The sequence below is a fragment of the Ostrea edulis genome, chromosome 10 (genome assembly GCF_947568905.1).
Source record: "Ostrea edulis chromosome 10, xbOstEdul1.1, whole genome shotgun sequence".
In the NCBI taxonomy this organism is placed as follows: Eukaryota; Metazoa; Mollusca; class Bivalvia; order Ostreida; family Ostreidae; genus Ostrea; species Ostrea edulis.
Genome location: NC_079173.1, coordinates 5463707 through 5478359, shown reverse-complemented (window position 1 = coordinate 5478359; position 14653 = coordinate 5463707). Strand labels below are relative to the sequence as shown.

The 14653-nt window shown below is 35.2% G+C and overlaps 1 protein-coding gene and 1 long non-coding RNA gene across 2 annotated transcripts in view; both read right to left on the bottom strand.

Moving 5' to 3' along the window:
- The window catches only part of LOC130050896 (uncharacterized), an 80819-nt gene that overhangs the window by 28844 nt on the left and 37322 nt on the right, over positions 1 to 14653 (bottom strand). The gene's annotated exons all lie outside the window — the stretch shown is intronic.
- Positions 10128 to 12834, bottom strand: LOC130050895 (E3 ubiquitin-protein ligase TRIM71-like). Its single transcript, XM_056151742.1, has 2 exons — positions 12696 to 12834; positions 10128 to 12135 (listed from the first exon to the last, which is right to left on the bottom strand). Exon 2 carries the CDS (start codon positions 12104 to 12106, stop codon positions 10493 to 10495), a length of 1614 nt encoding a protein of 537 aa, XP_056007717.1. The 5' UTR covers positions 12107 to 12135; positions 12696 to 12834; the 3' UTR covers positions 10128 to 10492.

Here is a 14653-nt window from a genome sequence, read left to right as displayed (position 1 = left end):
TTTCCAGATCATTGTTGTACATTATCCATGACGTCACAATATAGACATTTAACGTTCCGCTTACTTTGACATCATAATCACTGTTACTATGATACTGCTATGTATACATTTTTGTACAGCTTCTGAAGATGTAATGAAAGCGCTAAAGCTTTACGGAGGATTTCTGTGTTTTCTTTTCATATTTTTTTAATATATATATATATATATATATATATATATATATATATATATAGTCACAGACCCAGTCACTACACAACATAACCCAATCACTACACAACATAACCCAGTCACTATACAACACAACCCAGTCACTATACAACATAACCCAGTCAATATACAACATAACCCAGTCACTACACAATATAAACCAATCATTATATATTATAACCCAGTCACTACATAACATAACCCAGTCACTACACAACATAACTCAGTCACTACACAACATAACCCAGTCACTACACAACATAACCCAGTCACTACACAACATAACTCAGTCACTACACAACATAACCCAGTCACTACACAACATAACCCAGTCACTATACAACATAACCCAGTCACTACACTACATAACCCAGTCACTATACAACATAACCCAGTCTCTACACAACATAACCCAGTCACTACACAACATAACCCAGTCATTACACAACATAACCCAGTCACTACACAACATAACCCAATCACTACACAACATAACCCAGTCACTACACAACATAACCCAGTCACTACACAACATAACACAGTCACTACACAACATAACCCAGTCACTACACAACATAACCCAGTAATTATACAATATAACCCAGTGACTACACAATATAACCCAGTCATTATACAACATAACTCAGTCAATATGCAACATAACTCAGTCACTACACAACATAACCCAGTCACTACACAAAATAACCAAGTCATTACACAACATAACCCAGTCACTACACAACATAATCCAGTCACTATACAACATAACCCAGTCACTACATAGCATAACCCAGTCACTACACAACATAACCCAGTCACTACACAACATAACCCAGTCACTACACAACATAACCCAGTCATTACACAACATAACCCAGTCACTACACAACATAACCCAGTCACTACACAACATAACCCAATCACTACACAACATAACCCAGTCACTACACAACATAACTCAGTCACTACACAATATAACTTAATCCCTACACAATATAACCCAGTCACTACACAACATAGCACAGTCACTACACAATATAACCCAGTCACTACACAACATAACCCAGTCATTACACAACATAACCCAGTCACTATACAATATAACCCAGTCACTACAAAACGTAACCCAGTCACTACACAATATAACCCAGTCACTGCACAACATAACTCAGTCACTACACAACATAACTCAATCACTATACAACATAACCCAGTCATTACACAACATAACTCAGTCACCATTACACAACATAACCCAGTCACTACACAACATAACCCAGTCACTACACAACATAACCCAGTCACTACACAACATAACCCAGTCACTACACAACATAACCCAGTCACTGCACAAAATAACTCAGTCACCATTACACAACATAACCCAGTCACTACACAACATAACCCAATCACTACACAACATAACCCAATCACTACACAACATAACCCAGTCACTACACAACATAACCCAATCACTACACAACATAACACAGTCACTACACAACATAACCCAGTCACTATACAACATAACCCAGTCACTACACAACATAACCCAGTCACTATACAACATAACCCAGTCACTACACAATATAACTCAATCACTACACAACATAACTCAGTCACTACACAACATAACCCAGTCACCATTACACAACATAACCTAGTCACTACACAACATAACCTAGTCACTACACAACATAACCTAGTCACTACACAACATAACCCAGTCACTATACAACATAACCCAGTCACTACAAAACGTAACCCAGTCACTACATAATATAATCTAGTCACTACACAATATAGCCCAGTCACTATACAGCATACCATGACTCGCTTTATTTACATCGTTCCTTCGTTGTGATGTAATAAAAGATAAGTCTAATAACTGTACACAATCGGTAAAACATACGAAAAATAAAACGCTATAATTTGATTATTAATGATATGAAAACAAATCAAAATCAAAAAAATAAAATGATAGAAAACATTTCATTAAGTAAATATTTTCATATATCCGATATATCATTGAAATTTGTTTTCAAGTTGTTTGGTTTATGCGGGTCGAAAACCATTTCCGCCTATTAGGCAAAACCCCGAGTAAAAAATATAAAATGGTAAATGCAGACTTGTGCGTTTGTAACCAATGTTCTTCGCGCGAGTACAAATTGAAATTCCTGCCGATTCTGAACGCCGAGTAAATGGGTTTGAGGTGCAAGGATGTAGGAATTGTGGTCGAAGAACAAGAACACGTTCGTGCGCACATGTTCTCGTTATTCTCTTTAGAGAAGTGGACAGGCGTATCCTTCATGTAGAAATTCTCGTCATTCGCGACTCTAAGAACTTCTAGACTTTGAGATTGTGTCAAATAAATTGCACAGGTTTCCCCCTATTAGTTATTTTGATAGTCGTTCCAGTCGGTAGTCTTGTCACAGTTGATTCTAGTCATGATACAGAGACACTGCTATATAGTATGTACTATATGCTTTTATGTTTGGATTAAACTTTTGTTCTGTTAACTGGTTTCAAAATAAATTTAGATATTTTCCTTATTATTTATATTCATGAATAAAATTGAAATTATTTCGAACTATTTACTAACACATATTATTTTGTATTTGATGTGAATATAGTAACTTTTAATACCCTTTGATTTTTCAACTGTAATAAATCAATAACAATTTAACAGACTATACCAAAATATTGAAAGTCCATTATTGTTTCACATATATTGAATAAATTTGTACCCTTAACTAATTATTTTATTGAGCTTAATTGAAAGTTAAATTCAGTGAATTAATTTGGCTCTTTTTCATTATATTGAATATATTTCATGCCAAAATGTGTTAAAAGCTTTTGTGTATATACTATACTAATTTATGATGGGTAATGTATATACATGTATATAATGATTGAATAGGTATGTGTATCCTATATTGCAGATGTTGATCATGAAGAGATTGTAGCTGAACAGATGGTGAAATCCACTGATAATTGGGGACATGGGAGGAGAGTTGTTGAATTAGGGGTGTTGACAGATGCTCTAAAGGCCTGTGGCATGCCATTACAGCTCACTCATGCTGTAGATATCCAGACTTATGGACTATTGACTATCATAAAGGTACAATGTATCTAGGTTTAATTGCACCTGTCAATAAGTTAGTCCTAATACTAAATGCTGTTTGGGCAAGACACACATCAAATATTTAATGCAAGTGTACATGTACCTCTAAGTTTTGAGAGGAATTCTTAAATCATTTAACATGTTAAGGGGCGATAGCGAAATCAAAAGTTCAATGTCTGACAAAAAACTAAATTCACATCAAAATTGGTACCGTATACGTTTTACATAGTTTTCACGAAATCACACCCCCACTCCCCTTAAATCTAAATATTATGAATGTTGAAACTAATCGATTAACAAGTAAAAGCATGTGAGTATGAATAATACTGTTATACTTTTACTTCTGTTTATTCACAAATTAAAGTGTACATTTAAACTATTTAATGTTCATTAAAATGTAATATATTATTATGTGGTTTTTAACAGCCACTTGTCTTTTTTCCACTAAAGTGAAATCGATGTTGGATGACAAAAACTTATTTGAGTTTTTACTCCCCCTGAGGCCCCCTAACTATTTGAATTTAATTTTTTTTCCCGACATTGATTTCTTGATTTCGCCCCTAAACATGATGGACACTCAACAACCATGGGTCAAATTCTGTATGTTGACTATGCCATTGACCCAATAACCAGAAAACTTACTACCAAATTTATACTTGTAAATGTTATTTATTGGTAATCAGTTTTTATACAGGCCCCTGAATACAAAATAACCTCTAAAGTAATAATCTTGAATACTTATGATATCCATTGTAAAATTTAATATTGTTTATTTATTCTATTATTTAGCATAGGGGCACATACTTCATTACAATTTTATGTCTTATTTTCTGTATATACATGCACAACTCCATGTATATAATTTATTCATTCTTTTAATATATACCTAAAATTGTTCAAATACATGTTGTCAATATTTGAACAATGTACCCACAGGAAAAAAAACATGGAAGAGTGTGGGATGCAAACACAAAACTAAACGATAGTCATTTTGTCTGCATGTGCATGTACGCGCATGGACGTGCATTGCAATTTTGGTACAATTTATAGGATTGCCGAGCATAGGCCTAAATTTTGCAGCCCTTCACTGGCATTGGTGACATCTCTATATGAGTGAAATATTCTCGAGAGGGACATTAAACAATATTCAATCAATCTCCAGAACAAGCAGGCCAATTTCATGCAAGTTTGGTACAAATCATCCTTGCATGACGGGAATTCAAGTTTGTTCAAATGACGTTGGGGTTTGACATATTTTAGAAAAAACTTACCTTTGGTATAATCAGCTACACAGGGTTCAGTGATTCCTGTTTTAGTATGATAATTTCAGGAATGTTTTCTGACTCGCCTAGGGAATGATAATCACTAATTCTACACTCTTCCCATTTTTCTATGTTAGATACACGTAATATCAAAATCTCCAAATTTGGAAGTTTGAATTATTCAGCTGTCTTTATCTCTCAAATCCATCAAATTGTTGTGGTTTTTAAAATATTTTTTATAAACATTTTTTCCTATGAAAAATGTTGACCCCATATTATAACCCCAACCTAGCCCAAAGTGATCAAAGCATAACTGAAAATGAATTCACATGCAAGATGCATCAAACTAATATGACTAACATGATCTTCCTGTTCTGGATAAAACCAAGGTCACATATCATGGTATAATATGAAGACCTTGCCTTAAGAAATCTAAATACAGAATATGAAAGTTTCATCTTAAATAGTTCACGAGATATAATTCTGAAGATATTTAACAGATTACGTTTTCTTAAAAGGAAGTCAAAGTTCAAGGTCACATTGACAAAGGTCCAAGTATGAGATAAAAGTCTTACCATGAGAAATCAATATGATATACAAAATATGAAAGATCTACCTCCAATAGTTCAGAAGATATCGAATAGGTCAAATATATATCTACCTTGTCTACTGTCTACCTTGAAGAACTGGTCAGTCCTTACAATCCATCAAGGTCTTTACGATCCGAAAACGCCATGCTTGTTCAAACACCAAGAGTTAAGACCAAAACGTATGGCGACAGAAGGTTTGACAAAGCAACCGCCACACTCTGGAATAACCTTCTAAGTTACATCTGCAACGAAAATTCTTTCGAACTTTTCAAGAAAAATTTAAAAACTTACTTCTTCAGACTTGCTTATCACGATTTTATGTAAGCCATTTCCAGTGACAGTATTAATATTCTTTTTTATGAAACCTTTTTGTATGTATTTTCTGTAGTTTAATCACGATTTTGTGTAAGCCAGTGCTAGAATTCATATTCTTTTAATGAAACGAATATTTTTTTTTACACTGTTTTAGATATGTTCAATTTTTAATTGTAGGTTATTGTTATTTAAATGTAAAGCGCTTAGAGTAATTTTTTTATTATATAATGCGCTATATAAATACTGTAAATAATAAATAATAATAATAATAAAAAGTAGGTTTAGCTCTAATGTCAAGGTCACAAGGTCCAACCTCACAAAATAATAAGGTCTTGCCATAAAGAACATATATATATATATATATATATATATATATATATATATATATATATATATATATATGTATGTATGTATGTATATATATATGCAAAATATGAAAGCCCTAACTGAAATCGTTCAGGAGAAATTGAATAGGTCAGGGACCATTTTTGAAAACCTTCCAAACTCCAAGGTCAAAAGATAAAACACTATTGTGTAGAAGACCTTGTCATAAAGAATCTATATACATAATACAAAAGCCCCACCTAAAATAGTTCCGGATAAATTTAAAGTTATGTTTTCTTGCAAGAAGGTCAGCTCCAAGATCACAAAGTCAAAGTTCAGGTTATGAAATGAAAGGTCTTGCCATAAGAAATATATCTACAAAATATGGGAGATCTGCCTTAATTAGTTCAGAACATATTGTATAGGTAAGGTTTTTGATAAAAGTAGGTCAAACTTCCAGGTCAAGGTCAGAAGATCACACGCCATTACATAACATGAAAGGATGATCGATTGTATTTTGTTTAACGTCCCTCTCGATAATTTTTCACTCATATGGAGATGTCACCAAGACCATTGAAGGGCTTCAAATGTAAGCCTATGTTCGGCTCTTACGGCTTTTGAACAGTGAGGGTTCTTTAGTGTACCACACCTACTGTGACACGGGACATCCGTATATAAGGTCATCTCTGAGGACCCGTGACATTGACACATGATGCAGAGCGTTTGGCGATGGAACTATCACTACCTGTTTTTAACGACTTTGGTCTGTCGCAGCCAGGATTCGAACTCTGACCTTCTACATGAGGGACAAACACTCTGCCTCTAGACCACCGTGGCGGTTGAACACATGGAAGATATTTCGATAATGTATATAAAAAATATGAAAGCCCTAGCTTCAATAGTTAAGAGATATTTCAAGCATATGTCCTATATATATATCAGCATATAACACCTTGATCCCCTACTCTGACCCCAACCTACCCTGAATTGCACAAGCTTGAATCTACTCTATATCAGGAAAATTTCATGTAAATTTGTACTTTTCTGGCCCAGTGGCTCTTTTAAAGATTTTAAATCGATTTCCCCTGTAAGCTTGCTTGAAAAACCTTTATCCCCAATTGTTGCACCATCCTACCCACAAGGGCCATGCTTTTAACAAACTTGAATCTGCACTATGTCAGGAAGCTTTCATGTCCATTTGAACTTTCCTGGGTCAGAAAGTCTTGAGAATATCTTTAAAGATTTTCCTATATACTTACATGTAAAACTTTGATCTCCTATTGTATCTCGGGGGGGGGGGGGGGGGGCACGATTTGAAAAAACTTGAATCTGCACTAAGTTAGGAAACTTTCATGTAAATTTCAATTTTCCTGGCGAAGTGGTTCTTGAGAGGATTTTTAAATGACCCAAATCTATGTTTGCATTTTTGTGATTATCTCCCTTTGGAGAAGAGTGTTGCCCTTTATTTGAACAAACATTAATCACCTTCAGTTAAGGATGCCTTTTGCTAAGTTTGGTTGAAATTGGCCCAGTGGTTTTGGAGAATTCAAAAATGTGAAAAAGTTTACAGACAGAGGGACAACAGGTGATCACAAAAGCTCATTTCAGCGTTCAGCTCCGGTGAGCTAATAAACAATGTCACAAACTTTGTTACAAAAAGGTCTTGCTACAAGAACTGCACGTAAGATATATGAAAGTCATCACTTACCATTCATAAGTTTTGAGCAAGGTTAATGTTTTGGAGATTTGAGTCAAACTTGGTCAACAGGTCAAAGATCATACTTTCAAATCAAAAGTCATGTCATAAGGAATGTATGTACAAAACAAGAAAATTCAACCTCAATTAGTACATGAGATATTGCCTTGGTTAGGTGTTGTTAAAATTGGATCATATTCCAATGTCAAGGTACCAGGTAAAACATACCCATGGAATCAAATGAAAAGAATTGCCATTATGAATTCATACACAAAATATGAATGCTATATCTTATATAATTTAGGCAATATTGTTAGGTGCAGTATTGTTAAAAGTGGGTCAAACTCCAAGATCAAGGCCATGACATAAAAAACATTGCATCAAATGAAAGATTTTTTTCATAAGAAATCTACATATAGAATGTGAAATCCCTTCCTTAAATAGGTCAGAAGATATTGTCTTAATTAGGTCAAATTCCAAGGTCAAGACCATGACGACAATCACAATAACGATTCCGCCTATATAACGGGTCCCAATTAATTGTTGTAATGGACTAAGCCCAGTCAATGTACAGACACACAGGCTGATCACTATAGGGCTCCCGTCTATATAACGGGTCCCAATTAATTGTTGTAATAGACTAAGCATAGTCAATGCGCTGACACACAGGCTGATCACTATAGGGCTCCCGCCTATATAACGGGTCCCAATTAATTGTTGTAATGGACTAAGCCCAGTCAATGTACAGACACACAGGCTGATCACTATAGGGCTCCCACCTATATAACAGGGGCCCTAATTAATTGTTGTAATGGACTAAGCCCAGTCAATGTATCAACACACAGGCTGATCACTATAGGGCTCCCGTCTATATAACAGGGGTCCTAATTAATTGTTGTAATGGACTAAGCCCAGTCAATGTACCGACACACAGGCTGATCACTATAGGGCTCCCACCTTTATAATGGTTTAAATCATATCTAACAAATCGTACACAGAGAGTTATTTGGAAAGGCAATTTATCGGAGGAAAGAAATGTAACCATTGGAGTTCCGCAAGGCTCTATTTTAGGCCCATTGTTTTTTATCCTGTATATTAATGACTATCCACAAGCACTGAAACATTCTCATGTAAATATGTATGCAGATGATACTTCACAAGATGTAACAGATAAGTCAGTGGAAAATATTGAGTCAAAGATGTATGAAGATCTTCAGCGCAGTATAATGTGGATTAAGGAAAATAAATTAAGCTTAAACCTGTCTAAAACTCAATGTATGCTTATTGGATCGGCACAAAAATTATCAAAGTATCGAAAATTAAATTTAGTGATAAATAACCATGTCATAGAATGTGTTCAGGAGTCAAAATTATTTGGTATTATTATTGATGAAACTTTGTCCTGGAAAAGTCATATAGAATCACTTATGAACAAGATTTCCAAGAGAATTGGCATTTTAAGAAGAATAAGATATTTTATGTCAAACGATGCGCTGCTGAAGATTTTTAATACTATGATTTTTCCACATTTTACATATTGTTGTACTATATGGAGCAATCCAAGAAATGCTGAAAATGTGAATAAGCTTTTTATATTGCAAAAACGAGCTGCAAGGGTAATTCTTAACATCAGAAATTTTGAAACACCATCTAATGTCATGTTTACAGAACTTAACTGGTTGCCTCTATCAGATTACTTTGTCTATAGAAAAGTCATTTTAGTGTATAAAGTTTTACATGGTTTAATGCCAGATTATTTAAATGTTTTTAAATATGTATCAGAAGTCAGTCAGAGGCAAACTAGAAATTCTTATTCAAATATTTTGTATATACCCAGGGCAAAAACAGAATATTATAGAAGATCTTTCAGCATTTCAGGGAGCACAGTGTGGAATGCCTTGAGTCAAAACATAAGAAACTCAACGAGTGTTGCGTGTTTTAAGAGAAATTATCTTAGAGATTATCACCATACTTTTTAAGCTTCATTTTGTATTCTATTTATCTTACATTCATAATTATTTCTTAAGTTTATATGTATTCTACTTCTTTTAATCTGTGTTTATTTTACTAATATCTGTCTGTATGTATGTTATATGCAGGACCATATTGAAAACTAGCGTTATCGCTAAATATGTAATCCTGGTTAAATAAAGGTCTTATTATTATTATTATTATTTATAATAGGGGCCCTAATTAATTGTTGTAATAAACTAAATCTGTCCTTTTGTAAAGAATAATTCTTAATTACAGGTTCATTTAGTCATGATTTTAATTTCTGAGTATTTATTTTGTAGAATTGTGGAGATTTAGATACGTGTTGTTGATTGACGTGATAAACAGAAGACTGTGACCTTGTATCTGAAGATCTATGGAGGCTGGACGTTTGTGGTCACTGTCTGTTACAGTGTTACATATCTAAGTAAGTACTCAGTAATAATGTAAGACTGTACACTAAATCATGTTTATCTATCTGTACTGACAGTAATAATGTAAGACTGTACAATAAATCATGTTTATCTATCTGTACTGACAGTAATAATGTAAGACTGTACAATAAATCATGTTTATCTATCTGTACTGACAGTAATAATGTAAGACTGTACACTAAATCATGTTTATCTATCTTTACTGACAGTAATAATGTAAGACTTTACACTAAATCATGTTTATCTATAATATATACATTGAAACATAACACAGATAACAAATAAAATAAAGTTCAACCAAACACTCATAAACAAACACAAATTTACTGTCAATGCACGCGTTAATCTCAAACACTGGTGCAATTAACACAGCTGTAATCAACACAGGACTGTAATTAACATCGTGTTTATTACGGTAATCAACACAGAACCTTGTACATGTGTAATTAACACTGGAGATCTGAAATTAACACTGTGTTGGTAGATGTAATTAACACCGTGTTGGTAGATGTAATTAACACTGTAGAGATGTGTAATTAACTCTGTGTCTATAGATATTCGATTTTCTTCACTTCAGCAGTGCGACACTCAGCCACAAAGAGGTTGTCTCTGATGTCCACACATAAACCTAATGGACGGCGTAAATCACAGTGAATGTAACGGAGGAACTGTCCGTCCTGATCTAGGATGTGGATACGGTGATTGTCACAGTCTGCTGTCAGGATGTGACTCTGGCTGTCTGTAGTGATGCCGACTGGAGTAAATGATTGCCAGGTATTAGAGGGATGACCAGTGTATCTAAATCGGAGTTTTCCTGACTGATTGACCACCACTACTGCACTAGCTGACCGGTCAGCCACACAGATATCCAGGTTCCTATTCTCACTGATGTATTTATAATAACCACCAGATGAGTACAGAGGACGACCCTGATCATCAAACTGAATGCTTTGTTTCTGTGTGGAGCCGGAGTAACGCACGACTTTGGATTGGTTTCTATCATCACTGACCATGGTAACCAGGAGATTGTTAGCGGCGGTGCAGCAGACAGAGAGAGGTATCCACCCCTGTAGTGTGATCACAGTCTGTATCTGTTTATTTTTAATTAAGTTAACAGTTCCATCTCTAGTGTCAGTATAAACAAGATATCCGTCCCGTGTCACTGCTATGTCCCGCGGTTCGTTCTCTGACTTGGTTTGTATTGATGTCAGTAGTTTACTCTGGAGGTTGAGCAGCTTCATGGTTTTGTTATTCAGACTACATGTCCAGACTTGATCTTCACTCAGACAGCTAACACTGGATAGTTGTATATACTCAGTGTCTATGGTGGCGGTAAGTCGCGGCTCATCAAGCAGTGTTTTGACTGTTGTAACGGAGAGTGAGGTTAATAAACCAAACATCTCATTAAGTGTTTCTGTGTTAATTGTTGGAAGAGATAAGCTTGGTAGTGTAACTTTGATTTTAGGAGGGAGTTTATTGAATTCGTCATTTCTAGATTTGTAAGTTGATGTTAAGGAGATATCATTGGTGTCCAGGATGTTTTTCATTTCTAGAATGGCCTGGTTGATTTCAGTCATTCTGTGCGTGATTTCATCTGCTTGTTTATCTAATAGAGAGAGATGTTTAGTTTTTGTCTCTACAATGTCTGCTTTCCGTTTGTTGACAATGGCGGTGACCTCGCGATGCCAGACTTTTCCTTGTTGGTCAGCAGTTGTGGCCAGTTTTCCGTAATTCGTTTCTACTTCGGCTTTCTCAGTTTGGACAGCGGAGGAAATTTCCGTATATCGGGGGTAAATCTTGTTCTCGAGTTCTTCTAAATCTTTTTGTATGCGTTGTTTTTTAGAGCTGAGTTTTTCCAGAATATCTGATAGATCGTGAGCTTTGTGTTTACCTGAGGAGATGCATGTAATACACACAGGAATGTGACAGCTCTCGCAGTACATTTCGCAATCTTTGTCGGCGTGTTTCAGACATGTTGAGTATTTGGGAGTAAACTTTCTGTGTAAATGATAGGGTACGATTTTGTGTTTTTTAGAGGAATCTGAGAGATGTTTACTGACACAGTCAGTACAAAGATTGATATCGCAATGTTCACAGCAATACTGCAGGGGGTCAGTTTCACAGAGGTCACACAGCAGAACGTCCTGAGCACGCGGGTCCATCTCTGGCGTCAGGGGTCACGAGTAGTTAACTGTCAAGAAAGGAAATGAGCTTTAATATTAATTTGAACTGGTTAAAACAATATATTTACATTAAATGCTGATCTGTTAGTAATAAATAATGTATCAAGGTTTTATCTCGATACAAGCACGCATCTTCCAATGTGACTTTAAAAACTTTGTACATGTATTACACAAAATAAGAAATGGCTGTCTAGGTTTCAGAATTCTTGTTTGTAGCATACAGGAAATATACACAAAGGAAGAATGGCTTAATTTCTACAAAATCGGCGAGACTTATTCCAATTTTGATCAATTAAAATATTATATAAAGCCTGATTTTTTATTTATTTTATTCATTTATCATAAATGATTTTTTTTTTAATATATTAAGATTATGAAATGTTTAATATAGATATATACATGTAACCCCCCCTCCCCGCCCCTCTCCTCTGCGCTCTGAATTACATGAAATTAAGATGCTCACTGGTAAGCATATCTTAATAATTTTACTTATTTAAAACAATTTTCCGATACATTTCTAACATTTTAGTTGTTGTGCAATGCGTATTATAAAATAATGATGTCTAACCTGTAAATATCCTACACGCCCTCTGTACAGCCGCCTCGTCCTGGTATGTCGACCTGCTGATGATGAGTGAATTTAATGTGCGGGCCCAGCTACACTATATATATAGACCTTCCGTCCTGTCACGTGATTTAAACGGGAAATGCGATCATTTACGCAAATGAACCAAACTCCATTTATATAGCCACTTAAACTTTCTAATGTAAACAATTACTACATTTATAAGGGAGGGGTATTTATGAAATACATATATAGAAATAATTTGTCTTTAGACAAACAAATCAGTTACCTGTTTCGGGGCGGATAAAAAAAAGCTTAGGTGGTGGTAGCAGCTACCCAAGTTCCGCCATTAGATCCGCCACAGCTGTTTACTTGACCTTTTCATAATTAATGTTCCGTGAATTTCATTTTCGACTTGAAAGGGCGAACGGATGTTCAACTATACTTTTCAGATATCGGAATATTTACACCAGTTTCGTGTCCCACTCGGGTCATGTTTAGCGGTATTAATCAATTGACCGAGGAAAAAAAATCTTCTATGTAAATATGCGTATATATAACTACAGCAGTTGTTGTTTGTAAATTAGCTATTTTTCACATTTGTAAATAAATGTATTGAAATGTAAATGTGTCTAGTCAACTGATAGATAAGGAAAGGTTTCTCCATCACGTGGCGGCAAACCTTCACATTCTAGAAAGGGGGGAGTGTAATTTTAAACTCTTTCTATCTACAAACTCAGACACTTGTGTTTGGTGTGATTTAATCTCTAGAACGTTTACCGTATACGATCAGGTAGTATATTTCTGGGAGAAATGATTATCGGTTTATTTTCAGAAAGATGTAAGTCAAGAGAAACTTTCTATAAAATAATGTCAGGTGTGGAGTCAGCAGATACAGAACATCGGAAAGTCTGACCACGCCCCTCTGCTTGTTTTCTTCTTTTATTAAGACGAGTAACAGATTATTTTCATTCAGGAACCCTAAACAAATTTAGAAAGGGGGAGGGACGGCTTGTCAAACGGTTTACGTATTCAAACTATATCCTGTCTATCTAGAGCTACAGGAAATGATCATTCATACAGTAATTATTGATTTTTTTCTTTTTCTTTTTCAGGAATCATGATTTTGGGATGAATGTTTTCTGAGGGGTACATGAAAAATCCTCACCCTACATACCAATACACAAAGAATGGGAGGAACCTCTAACTTTATAGAATCATTGAAATAAAGAATCATTTCCAGACTAGATGCATACTTTTGTATCACCGTCATTTTTTTACTATCTGCTAATCACGTGATCTCAGTGGTTAGATTTGATTCATGACATGGAGGTCGTGAGTTCGAGCCTCGCTCGTGCTGTGATCGCGTCAAACCAAAGACGTTAACATAGGTAGTGATTACTTCTTCACCAAACGCTTGACATTCAGAAGTGATAATCACGGGTCTTTCGGTTATGACCTTATAAATAGATGTCACGGTAGACGTTGGCATGTTAAAGAACCTTTATCGGTACGGCCCTGAGCCTCATGCAGAAGTCGAAACTTTACATCTCGCCTACATCTTGTAACGTCTCAACAGGAATGATATTTAATGGGGCGAAAACCACAAATAAACAATATTTGGTCATCTCCTACGTGTTGCATTATTGATGTTGACGGTGGTATTACCTTGCAATGAACACATAATCTTTTTTCGGGTGGATGGGGTGGAGGGACACGCACAATGTTTCGCAATATATTCCCGGTAATATAACTTGATGTTTTACGACTACAAATGCATAGAAATAGGCAAATGTAATTCATTTTCTATCTAACTCGGATGTTGGATCCCCCCCCCCTATATATGTGTTTAACATTGTCGAGTTTAGAAACGGGAAAAAAACACTGTAGTGTAATGAAGACTCGATAGATAAAGAATTGTACGACAATTTTATCAATTGGAGAGATATAGTACGCCATAT